The 13558-nt window shown below is 41.3% G+C and overlaps 1 protein-coding gene across 2 annotated transcripts in view; it reads left to right on the top strand.

The window, feature by feature from the left end:
* MYPN (myopalladin) overlaps positions 1-12159 on the top strand; it is a 75030-nt gene extending 62871 nt beyond the window's left edge. For both annotated transcript variants that reach the window (XM_060286128.1, XM_030862366.2), the window contains 6 exons: positions 728-810; positions 2003-2129; positions 3184-3391; positions 4982-5147; positions 8370-8503; positions 11316-12159. In XM_060286128.1, coding sequence (XP_060142111.1) covers positions 728-810; positions 2003-2129; positions 3184-3391; positions 4982-5147; positions 8370-8503; positions 11316-11485 — 888 coding nt within the window. In that variant the 3' untranslated portion in view covers positions 11486-12159. The remainder of the gene's footprint in view (positions 1-727; positions 811-2002; positions 2130-3183; positions 3392-4981; positions 5148-8369; positions 8504-11315) is intronic.
* The last annotated feature ends 1399 nt before the right edge of the window (positions 12160-13558 follow it).

Genomic DNA, 13558 nt, shown 5'->3' with positions numbered 1-13558 from the left:
TGTGCCCCGGTCCGGGAGGATCCCACATGCCGCGGCGAGGCTGGGCCCGTGAGCCATGGCCGCTGAGCCTGCGCGTCTGGAGCCTGTGCTCCGCAATGGGAGAGGCCACAGAGGCCCGCGTACCGAAAAAAAAAAAAGATTTTCTAGTTTTTGTTCTTTAGAGAATAAGCAAATTACTTGTGAATATCCCTCACTCATAAAAAAAATTTTTTTTGGTAAAAGTTGGAAAGCCATAATCTTTCACTTTCCTTTTCTGAAGAGACCAAGACTTAAAATTCCCCTTAAAGATATGGCAGAATAAATATCTTCAACTACTACTAGAATAGGAGGTACAGAACTATAATTTCCACTCACCCACTCCTATTAAAATGTTAGTTTTGAAGATAACTTCTATTGAGGAAAGTATAAAAATACTTGACCATGATCTCTGCATGTGCCTACAAATAATGCTAAATGCACAAGATTTCACATTTTTTTAAATTTATGTCTGTTCATCTCTCAGCTTAAAAATGAAAGTCACAATATTCTTAAAAATCGTTTCCCCTGGAATATTAACAGTGATTTAAGGAGTTATATTGTTTTCATCCCCCCTCCAAAAAAAAAAAAAAAAACTCATAATAGTTAGCCAAAAAGTTCATAATGTTCTGGTCCATAAGAATGTATATGTACTGAAAACATGTAGAATTGTTTTTATTTATTTTAATCTCCTTCATTTTCTGTTTCTCAGGGGAGAATCAGCTGTTCTGGCCACTTGATGGTACAAGGTTTGCCCATTCGAAGTCGACTAACAGCTGCTGGTCAGCCTCACAGGTAAAGACAGTAAGAATCTCCCTTCTCTAGCCCCTCCCAAGCAGCCACCCACCACAATGAGCACTGAAGTATCTGGTCTACAAATTGTCAACTAAAGTGTAGTCCTCCACCTGCAGCACCAGCATCACTTGGGAGCTTGTTGCAAATGCAGAATCCCAAGCCCCACCCAGACATACTGATCAGAATCTACATTTTAATAAGCTCCCCAGGTAATTCATAAGCGCATTAAATTTGAGAAGCATTGGTCCACGGCACACTTTTAATGGTTCAAAAATTGCAACCATCAGTAGCACCTGTGCACATAATATATAAATTAGACTCTCTGAATTAAATTACCTTGTCTTTAAAAAACAGAAACCGTTAATGAGTATATGTATACTGATAAAAGATTTCTGTTGTTGTTATTGTCTCCAATATAACAGTTGTCTCCAACACAGCAACTGACTTTCCTCCTCTCCAATTTTACTAATCACTAGGAAGAAAGAGCCTGGCTTTCTCTTGAGTCTTACGGTGCCACAAAGTCTTAGCAAAGCATTTCATAGTTGCTGACGTGGATGAATTACATTAGACTTACCAAAGGGACAAAAATAGTGACCCATGTTTCAGATACAGTATTTTACCACCGTTGCAACTCTACCTTCTTGTTCAGTTGTTTTTTTTTTTTTTCCTTCTTCAAGAACAGCTGTTACTGTGGTCAGTCTTAACCAGTTTAAGTTCATGATCATCTTTAATGGTCTGACATAATTTATTAGCCAGGTTAAATTTTATTACTCAGAGACACAGGGATTGCAGCTGCCTTGTTCTGGGTGATAAACAGGACTTCTCTTTTGGCTCTTATTTGAGGTTCAGATTGAATACTGATTTCTTTATTCTGAAACTTCTGAACAACTGGTCAAACCCAAGGCAAGGGGAGCTGAGTCACTTAACCCAGAATGACTTCAGAGAGAAAGAAGCTAAAGCCTGTTTATTTAATTACAGATCTCACAAGATAACCCTACAGTGGGTGAGATAGCTAGTACTTTGCTTTTTACATCAGCTCCACACTATTATTTATTATCCCTTCATGGTCCAGCCACCCCCACTCCCCCAAAAAATCTTTCTCCAGGCCCGAGAGCCATGCCTAAATGTCTATACTGTGGTAAGTTTTGAAGTGGTTTCTATGCGTAATGCCTGAACATGCTTGCTGTTTTAGAGTAAGGTCCCGAGCGCAAGAAAGAGACAAAGAGCCCCTACAGGAACGATTTTTCCGACCACATTTCCTGCAGGCTCCTGGGGATATGGTAGCTCACGAGGGGCGCCTCTGTCGCCTGGACTGTAAGGTAGACTCTAGTACACCATTCTTGGTTCCAAATCTGTTCATATTTTGTATTTGTTTGTTTGTATGCACCTGTTTTTGTTTGTATTTGTTTTATGTTTGTTGTTTTTTCGGGGAAAGGGGACTGAGGAAGAGAGAGAGAGAGAGAGAGAGAGAGAGAGAGAGAGAGAGCGCGCACTTTTTCCCCCACAAGGTTCTTCTGGAGCATTTAATACCAGACAAAGTATTTCATAAAATCTTTAAGTGTTTATATCTTAATAAAAGTTACACTGATACTGTACCAAGTTAACTCTATGCTTGTAAAGACAACCGAAGAGGTGATGTAATTCAGACATTTTCCATATGGTACCTGGAAAGTCTTTATTACTATAAAGGCATAAGGATGATTTCTGCAACCTTGAAGTGAATTGCTGTGAGGTACAGCCTTTGAAAACACTAGAGTCATGAAAAGATGGCTCCAAGGCAGTTTATGAAAACAGAAGCTGGTTTCTCATACTACTCAACATCCATCACCTTCAGCTAGTCTACATTCTAACTCTTCCACCGGAAACTAGGTTCAGTTGGACAGTGTGAATATTTCTCAGTATGAACAGTAACTTAAGTCACCCCTTCTGTCCATAGAATGCTATGGACATTTAGACACGAATTAGTAAAGGCTTAAGGTTACGCGTTTATAGAATCCACTTCTCTAGGTGGTTCTTGCTCTCTCACTAGTTACCTAAATAATATTTGGGATTAACGTCTTCCACCCTAAAGCCTGAAAGAAACCCATGACTGGGTCCCACCCCCAAAGATTCTGATTTAATATAGTAAGTGGGCATCAGGATGGTCAAATGCTCCTCATGTGATTATGACACACAGCCGGCTTTGAGAACACTGGTTTAATGTCTGTGCCTTTCTTGGCTACCTGTTGCTTATTAGGTGTGTAAGCAATATCTCTGAAACTGATCCCACAGGCCTATTTCATCTATCTATTTAGCTTTTTAAGAATTCAGCCACCAAATAAATCTGTCTGTCATCGATCTGTCATTTGCCTCGTCTGTCCTGTTGCTTATTAGGTGAGTGGCCTGCCGCCTCCGGAGCTGACGTGGCTGCTCAACGGCCAGCCTGTGCTCCCCGACACCTCCCACAAGATGCTGGTCAGGGAGACTGGAGTCCACTCTTTGCTCATTGACCCACTCACTCAACGTGACGCAGGGACCTACACCTGTGTTGCTACCAACAAAACCGGGCAGAATTCCTTTAGTCTGGACCTCACCGTAGTAGGTAAGGTTTGCTGCTGGGACCCCTAAACGTAACTCCCTCCAAGGTGATTACAGAAACATGCAGAGCCTCTGATGTAATCCCTTAGTCCTTTGTCCCATGGAGTCTCATCTTAGTTTCTCCTTCACTGTAATAAGGGCTGTGTTTCCTATGTTGCTTTCGAAAACGTATCAGTAAGCTAAAAACATAATATGGTACTTTGTGTATATCATGCTTGAAATAAATGGTGGTCATTGTAATTACTAATTGACTATCACTAAATTCAGGTCACTTGCCCTATAGCCCATCACTCCTGGAACACTCCAGGGTCTCCCCCCACCCCAAGCTTCCATGCCTTTGCATCCGTGGTCCCTCTACGTGGAATGCCCTTCTTTGCCTAGCAACCTCCTACTCATTCTCTAAGACTTAATTCAAATGTCACCACAAAGGCACAGTGGATCCACCAGGTTACATCCTCCTCTGGTTCCATAGCACTTAGTAAAGGAGAGTCTCTTACAGCACTCATGGCTTCGGTGTAACTATTTCCCCTTTTGCCTCCCTGAAGACACCATGAGCCTCTGAGGTCAGAGATTCTGACGTTCTTCTGTGTATCTCTGACATCTGACTCAGTGCCTGGAATGTGGAAGGCACTTGAATCTGTAACTACACAACCAAACCCTTACCTTATAAGATGATGTGAACAAAACACTGTCATGTCCACAGATAAGGACAACAAGTCACTGTCACCTGGGAGGTGCCAGCCCCTCGGGGCAGTAGTCCAGCCAGAATTAGATTTCAGAATGTATGAAATCTTGTGCTGGGCTTTCTCCCGCTGTCTCCCTCGTATGGCCCCTGAAGGAAATCAGGGTAGCTTCAGAATGCTAATCCTCTCTCTAAGCTAGTAGCTGTCTCCTCAGTATATTTTTTTCTTTTTCTCATCCTCATCTAATTCCATCTAATTCCATCTCACCAACAGAGTAGGAAAAGCTCATTCTGCGAGGATACGGTGATTGCGGCTTTTACTCTTTTCCCACTGTTTTGCTATTGACTAGGGAACCCTGAGATACGAGGTAGCTTTGCCTTAATTGGTTCTGTGGGGGGAAAAAAAGCCTCCTTAGGAAGCATAATTTGTGTGTGTGGTTTTTTTTTAAATAGTATACTTCTTTCAACTTTTCTGTAGCTATAAAATTTTTCAAGATAAAAAGTTGAGGGAAAATTAATATATCTTCTACAAAATAAACTCCTCTAAAAAAGAAAAAAGAGATATATTTAGTACATATAATATACTGTTTCTCAAAATTTACTGCTGAGCAATAAAAGAAACTCCCTCAATTCCACACCTACCATACGCATCCCATGTGTGTGACCCAAATCCTTAAGTGTAGTCCCTCATAAGACAGGCAGAGACAGTTTCCTCATTTCTTTTTTATCAAGCTTCATTTCTGGAGCCTTTATCAAGGCAGTGATCTTCACTAAGAGGCTTGAGAAGTGTTCTAAAGAAGAGGTAAAGGTGGGTGGGGGCTCACTCTGCTAGATTCCAGAACTGTAATTTGTTTGAGGCATGGACCCCAAGGCACTTACTCTTCAAACTAGCACTGCCCTTCTCTCATTCAGCCAAAGAAGTGAAGAAAGCACCTGTAATCCTGGAGAAACTGCAGAACAGCGGCGTTCCCGAAGGCCACCCAGTGAGACTGGAGTGCCGGGTGATAGGCATGCCTCCACCTGTGTTCTACTGGAAGAAAGACAATGAGACCATCCCCTTCACCAGAGAGAGGATCAGGTACAGGCTCCACCCTCGGTCAAGTTCACCGAGGCTTGTCAGGCCGCCCAAATAACTCTGTAGCCTTTTGAATCTGGTTTCTTTCACTTAGCATCATGTATTTGTTTCACACGTTACTGTGCTTATCAAGAATTTATTCCTCTCTGTTGCTGAGGGGTAGCGCAGTGTACAGATGTCCCACAGTTTTAAAACCTTAATTTTCAAGCTTAAAAAGGTATGAGGAATTTATAAAGATAGTGCCTATTTTTTGTCATGTGCCTTCAGTCGCATTAGCACACAGAAAACCTTTTGACAGTAAAAAGCTAAAATAAAATAAAGCAAAATAAAATATTAAAGTAATACTCCTTCTCCATCCATCACGACAGGGCTGTTTTTTAAGTAACTTTAAGGATCCAGTTTCTTAAAGTGGGTGCTTTCCTTAATTTCCCCTAAGCATCCTTCATTCTTTGCCATTTTGGTTTTATGCTACAAAGGCAGCTTATGTACAGAAATTTCTACTGAGAATTATTTCTTCACAGTAAACTGAATTTGTCCTAGAAAATATTCGGTTTTACAGAATCTGGGCATCTAAAAAAGTCTATGTACATATAAGTCAGGGTTTTTCTCTGGTAAAATATAAGCAAGAACAGAGAATATTCTTGAGTTAACACTTCAGTGTAAATTAATGAAACGTGTCAAACACAGCCTGAAATTCTGATGTAATTATCTAGGGTTGCAATATGCAGTCAAGGTTAGTTAAGAACTACTGACATAGAGAAAACAGAAGGAAAGAACATGCTGATTTGCTCCTGAACTGTATTAAGCTAAATGCTGCACATGCCCATGGATATATTAAGAAATACCCCCTCCACCCTAAAGACTGCATACAAAAACTATTAGAACTGATAAACAAATTCAGCAAGGTAGCAGGATACAAGATTAACATACAGAAATCTGTTGCATTTCTTTACACTAACAATGAAATATCAGAAAGAGAAAGTAAAGAAAAACAATCCATTTTAAAATTGTATCAAAAAAAAATAAAGTACTTAGGAATAAACCTGACCAAGGAAGTGAAAGACTTACACGCTAAGAACTATAAACGTTGATAAAGGAAACTGAAGATGCTACAAAGAAACGGAAAGATGTCCCATGCTCTTGGATATCCCAGCGTGGTATTGGCACAAAAACAGCCATATGGATCAATGGAACAGAATACAGAGCCCACAAATAAACCTACACACCTAGAGCCAATTAATCTTCGACAAAGGAGGCAAGAATATACAATGGAGAAAAGACACTCTCTTTAGCAAGTGGTGTTGGGAAAGCTGGACAGCCGCATGTAAATCAATGAAGTTAGAACACTCGCTCACACCATACACAAAAATAAACTCAAAATGGATTAAAGACTTAAATATAAGACATGACACCATAAAATTCCTAGAAGAGAACATAGGCAAAACATTCACTGATATAAATCATACCAATGTTTTCTTAGGTCAGTCTCCCAAGGCAACACTGTAGAAATAAAAGCAAAAATAAACAAATGGGACCTAATGAAACTTATAAGCTTTTGCAGAGCACAGGAAACCATAAACAAAATGAAATGAAAACATACAGAACGAGAGTAGATATTTGCAAACAATGTGACCAACAAGGGCTTAATTTCCAAAATATACAAACAGCTCATACAGCTCAATGTCAAAAAACAAACAACCCAATCAAAAACTGGGCAGAAGACCTAAATAAACATTTCTCCAAAGAACACAGCCAGATGCCAACAGGCACATGAAAAGATGCTCAACACTGCTAATTATTAAACAAATTCAAATCAAAACTACCTCACACCAGTCAGAATGGCCATCATCAAAAAGTCTAAAAATAATAAATGATGGAGAGGGTGTGGAGAAAAGGGAACCCTCCTACACTGTTGGTGAGAATATAAATTGGTGCAGCCACTATGTAGAACAGTATGGAGGTTCCTTTAAAAACTAAAAATAGAGCTACCATATGATCCAGCAATCCCACTCCTGGGCATATATCCAGAAAAGACAAAAACTCTAATTCAAAAGGATACATGCACTCCAATGTCCACAGCGGCACTATTTACAATAGCCAAAACATGGAAGCAATTTGAGTGTCCATCAACAGATGAATGGATAAAGAAGTTGTGGTATATATATATATATATATATATATATATACACACACATACACACACACACATACATACATACATACATACACACAATGGAATATTACTCACCCATAAAAAAGAATGAAATAATGCCATTCGCAGCAACATGGATGGACCTAGAGATTATCATACTAAGTGAAGTAAGTCAGACAGAGAAAGACAAATATCATATGATATCACTTATATGTGGAATCTAAAAAAATGATACAAATGAACTTATTTACAAAACAGAAATAGACCCACAGACATAGAAAACAAACTTAATGTTACCAAAGGGGAAAGGGTGGGGGGAGGGATAGATTAGGAGTTTAGGATTAACAGAGACACACTACTATATATAAAATAGATAAACAACAAGGCCCTACTGTATAGCACAGGGAACTATATTCAGTACCTTGTAATAAATCTATAATGGAGAAGAATCTGAAAAAGTTATATGTATAACTGAATCACTTTGCTGTACACCAGAAACTAACACAGCATTGTAAATCAATGATACTTCAATTAGAAAGAAAGAAAGAAAGAGAGGGAGGGAGGGAGGGAGGGAGGGAGGAAGGGAGGAAGGAAGGAAGGAAGGAAGGAAGGAAGGAAGGAAGGAAGGAAGGAAGGAAGGAAGGAAGGAAGGAAGGAAGGAAGGAAGGAAGGAAAGAAAAGACCCCATCCACACTAACAGTCCATCCATCCCTGGACTCTCGTTTTGGTCTACTTTCCCGTAGCTTTTTAACAAAGTTCTTGTTGCAATGTCCAGCCTGGTTCGGAAAAGAGATTTTCTCTGTACTTTGGTTGTGACAAGTGGGAGTCCTCCTGGGAGGAGAATGGAGAGGGCAAGAACAGGTCTCAGCCATGGCTACCGACCCTCTTCTTTCCACCTTCAAGTTTGCCCCTGCTGCTTGCTTCCAGCTGAATCCCCTTCCCTCCTGCTAGGGTCAGGGAGGTGAGGAGAAGCACTGCACTGCCTGACTTGCTCGAGTTTCCCGGAGCCCTAAACTCGACAAAGCCGCTTCTGCCCCCAGATACAATACGGATACATTCTTTCTTTTCTCCAGCATGCACCAGGACACAACTGGGTATGTCTGCCTCCTCATTCAGCCAGCCAAGAAATCAGACGCTGGATGGTACACATTGTCAGCCAAGAATGAAGCTGGCATCGTGTCATGCACTGCCAGGTTGGATATATATGGTAAGTATAATGGCATCGGTTGATCTGTGTGGACAGGCAGCTTAAAAATCTTTTTTGGGGGAATTCTCTGGTTGTCCAGTGGTTAGAACTTGGCGCTTTCACTGACTAGGCCCCGGTTCAGTCCCTGGTCGGGGAACTGAGATCCCGCAAGCTGCACGGCGTGGCCAAAATATCTTTTTTTTTTTAGGATAGATGTAGTATGTTTTCATAAATGAATTGGTTAGATCATATTTTAGTGCTTAAGAGATGGATTTTTTAAGTCATTTTATCCTAGTCACCTCAGGCTTTCATACACTCTTTCATTTCACTAGAAGGTTAATCTTCTTCCAAAAGAGGTTAATTTTTCTGTACTTCTAATACTAGGAATTACAACTACTTCAGAGTGTACCTGTGCTTGTACTTCTAATCACCCAGCATCTTCATGCCATCTCCTTGCCGCCATGGGTCACACACTGGAACTCCCTCCCCACTGCCTGTTATTCCCCAGTCATACCTCCACCCAGCAGAATTTTCCAGACCCTATTCATTTGTTAATTAATTCCACAAATATTTATTACTCCAATCTCACAATCAGACTAATAATAGAGAGCTGTCCTAATGATACTGATATCAGATGACTTTTGTACAGTGACTTGTAATTTATGAAATGGTACCCTAAGATCCTCCTAAACCCATGAGATTATTGTAATTGTTGTTACCCTCATTTAAATGCAGAAGAAATGCAGAGACTCAGAGAGATTAAGTGACTACAGCTGGAATGCAAATCCAGGTTTTATATCGTTCCTTTGAGCCATGTTTCTAATTTTCAAAAACACTTAACAAATTAATCTTTATTAATGTATTTGTGTACTCTACTCCTCTCTATAATTTTGACATTAACTGGTATTTTTGAAGACATATTCCTTAACCCAAAAGAGTAAACCTTTTTTCCCCCCTCTTTTAAAAGAACTAATTTGTTGGCTTAATAAGTTTCTTATTCATTACTGGTTTAACATGATTAACCAGAATAACAAATAAGAAACAGTAACTCTGCCTAGAACCTGAGGTCCCTGCTATTTATAGGTGCACCCGCCCCCCCCCCTTTTTCATTTTTTTGGCCGTGCCGCGCGCCATGCAGGATCTTAATTCCCCCACCAGGGATCGAACCCGTGCCCCCCTGCAGTGGAAGCGCGGGGTCTTAACCGCTGGACCGCCAGGTACCTCCTTTCTTTGGTACCATACAGGAGGGGTCTTGGCCTGCCATTTTCCCTAAGTCTAATATTTAGAGAAAATACATAGCTTTCTGGTTATCTTCCTTAATTCGTGGACTTGAAAAGAAATTCAGCCGTGAGGGACGCTGGCTCGAATGTACTTTCCCCTGGGAGGATCCGAGGAGAGACACGCCAGTGATATGTTTCTTAATCCAGGCTAATGCCTTACCATTTCACCCACTTCACCATGTCAGAAGGAAACAGGTCTCCAACTAAGAAACTCATACCAATAAGCCCTGAAACTGATGACTCTTGTCGCAGTCCTGCTCATCCGCGGCGGAGTCCCCAGTTCAGTTAGTCCTGGCTCACCTCTCCCTGGCTCCCGTCCTGATTCCACAGCACTAACAACGCGAAGCGCTGAATCCTCAGCTGGGACCGGGGAGTGGGGCAAAGCATGGAGGATTGGGGGTACGGCCTCCCGCAATCACTTCCTACCTGTCCGAGGAACGGGGACAGTAGGCATCCGTCTCTCTTCGAAAAGAGGGCTTCTAATAGTACCTGCTATCAGGTTAAGGTGTCCGAGAGAGCCAGGAAAGGCTAAGGGGCGGAGGGCGGCGGGGAGGGACTTAAACCAGTTCATGGCTGCCTTACTGAGTGCCTGCTCTCTCGTGGAATCGCTGTAAGTTTTGTCCTGTTTTGTAGCTTTCAAATTTTGATTTTATCAATTCACTTAGAGGCATTTAGATCCCGAAAAAATTCAAAAGAATGAAATCAACAGAGGACCCGTTTATAAGTGGGAATGCTACAAGGGTCCATAGCTTCGTAGGACCCAGAACGTCCATGTTTCCCACCTGGTGCTTCCCCTTCTCCACAGCAAGGTTCTTGGAAACCTCATGAGAAGACTGCTTGGTAATTTCTGAATCAGTGACAACACACAGGACTGAGCAAATTGGATGGATATTTCATTCAGGCCATGTTCAAGCCTAAGGATCCTGGCTGCTAAAACCAGTGTCCCTTTTGGACAGTGCTTGGTGAACGTGGAAATTCTAATATTCCCTTTTGTCCCCGAACCATGGTTGATTGCACATAAGTTACTTTTCAGTCTTCTTGCTGTAGCTCATTAGAACCTGATTAGGGCGGTAGGTAGGTGATCAATGATTAGTATGATCAGGTGTGCGGTCAGAGGTCTGGACTCATCTTTTGGCTTCCATTTCCATAGATTTCTCATCTCCACCTTCTGAGGTGCCCTGCCTTGAGAGCCTACCGCCCTCTCTACACCGCCCTCCACCCAGCAGACTCCATGCTAGGTCAGGAGAAAATTTTGAGAAATCACCCTAGTCACCCACTGTTCCTTCTTACAGTCCCAAATTTTACTGGATTAGAATCATAGGGTTTGGAATTAGGGGATTAAAAAATCACCAGCCCAATTTCCCTCTTCCTGACAGGGAAGGAGAGATTTTATTTCTCTCTTTTACAAATGAGGCATTTCAGACCCAGATATATTTCAATGCTTTACTAAGATCCTACAGAAAGTGTTGGAATGAGCACAGAATGCACCCCTGACGTGTACCTGCTAGACTGTATTCCTTTGATTGTAACACATTATTTGGTCCATTTTCCAGCGCAGTGGCACCACCAGATCCCACCACCCATGTCTGTCCGGCCCAGTGGCAGTCGCTACGGATCTCTCACCAGTAAAGGACTTGACATTTTCTCTGCTTTCTCCTCCATGGAAAGCACAATGGTGTATTCATGCTCTTCTCGGAGTGTAGTGGAGAGTGATGAACTTTAAGAATGTCTGGGTGCCTGCTGTGTAAGGGGGTGGATTGTGGAGGGGGAAGGAAGACCAGCCAGATAAGATGGTTTCCAAGCAACTGGATTTGAGTAAGTTCCCACACTGCCCGACCTGTGGCAAGGAGAGCTTTGAGTAAGTCAGCTGGGGACTCATGCAGTCTCAGCTCAGGGAGAGATGGAGGGCTGTGCCTTTTAAGATTCCAACAAAATGAGAAGACAATACCGCCGAACCAAAGATGTCCTGCAGCTGCCATCCACTGCTTTGGGAAAAAGCTAGCATGCTTCCCTGCCCCCTGCTGCGTTGGGGTATTCAGGCCCTCCTAGGAGCAATTAGGGGTCAGATGCTTGGGCTGAGAGGAGTTGGACAGTAGTGACCTTTGGAATCACTAACTCACTAAACAATGCAAAGGAAAAAGTCAGGGGGGGTCTCCACCACCTTTCACTGATTGCATCCATAGCAGTAGTTTTGGTGGATTCATTAAATCAGCTTCTACTTAGCACTAGGAGTCTGTGCCATACAACTCACATACATGGAGAAGCACTTTTGATTTGCTTACCCTCGGTGTACTGAGCCACATAATAAAGTGCCAAAATGTGATTGAGATACCAAAAAAAAAAAAATCACTGGAACACTAAATATTGCACAGTGCACTTATTCTATAGCCAAAACAGGGACCCACCACCCTGCCTGTACCATTTTCTTTTGGATACAATGGTGAGTGGTTTTTTTTCTGACTATATATATATATATATATATATATCCCTAGGCTCTAGAACTAAAGGGTTGTTAATAAACCAACCAGAAGGAAATCTTCTGCGGGGTCACTTTTAAAACTACAAGCTTCAGTTGCCACTTGCAAAAATATTCAGGCATCATCATCATCTGCCCAAAGAATATTGGCTCTCCCGCTTCTCCCCTTGCCCCAAAAGTCTGCAAGTATATGAAGCAGTGAGAAAGGAAGAAATGCAAACTAGAAGAGGAAGTGATGGGAGAGTGGTTTTTGTTTTTTCATTTGCCCGAGCAAAGCAGTGGCTGTAGAAGGAGACGTCTTTAATAGTTGTGAACTGCTTTGAGATCATTAGTCAAATTGCATTTTCTATACAGAAAATATTATGCTAACTGAGAAACTGGGAGGGACAGGGAATGTGCATCTTTATTCTAACCCACTAATTCAAAACCTGCCTCTCCACTTAAGGAATTTTTAGACTTAAGTTCACTGTGATATCCCAGTGCCTAGAAGAGTGCTTAGCACAAAGTAGACATTCGATAACTATTTGTTGGATGAATGAATCTTATATTAGAGAAATCTACAATGTATGCACCAGTCAAAAAATTGCCCTAGGGATGGTCATCACGGCACGGTTTGCTCCAGATTCACCAGGGAAATGAATTGAAGTGTCTGTTACCAACTCCTTGTGCCCAAGTCCTTGGTGTTCTCTGAGCCAGACATCCTCAGCTGGCATCTTACTCAAGTGAACAAATAGTAATTGCTTAGAAAGGCTTGAAATTTTCTTCACTTCAAGGCAAGGATTTCCAGTATAAAAATAAATTCATTCACTCAAAAAATCATTTGTGTGTCCACTCTGTATAAGATGCTATGCTAGAGACTATGGGCCATACACAAATATGATAAGACACAGTCCCTGCCTGCAGAAAGCTTACAATCTAGTGGGGGAGGTAAGAAAAAAGGCATGTCAAGTGCTGCTTCTTTGGCCAAAAGTCTATTTTTTATTAAAGGGAAGTTTCTAGTACTCTTTACCCTGTATTTTTCCTGACTCTAAAATCATCTTAATTATTTTCAATCTTTATTTCTTAATTAAATAAAAAACCATAAGTTACATCCTTAAGAAATAAAGATTTCAGCCAATTATTTAGCAGAATTATTAGACTTTTTCCTTTCTTATGTATGCAGGAACAATAGTAAAAGTATAGGCAACTGTAATGAAATTGAATGCATTCCATACAGAATGCACCCTGTAAAATATTCTGTTTCTATATTGGCTTCTATTATCAAATCTCTTTATGACCAAAGAGCATTTTCTAACTCCAGGATTGCTTCTCCACAGTTGG

Source organism: Globicephala melas, chromosome 16 (assembly GCF_963455315.2).
Source record: "Globicephala melas chromosome 16, mGloMel1.2, whole genome shotgun sequence".
Classification (NCBI taxonomy): Eukaryota; Metazoa; Chordata; class Mammalia; order Artiodactyla; family Delphinidae; genus Globicephala; species Globicephala melas.
The sequence above is the reverse complement of the archived record's forward strand: the minus strand, read 5'-3'. Positions and strand labels throughout refer to the sequence as shown.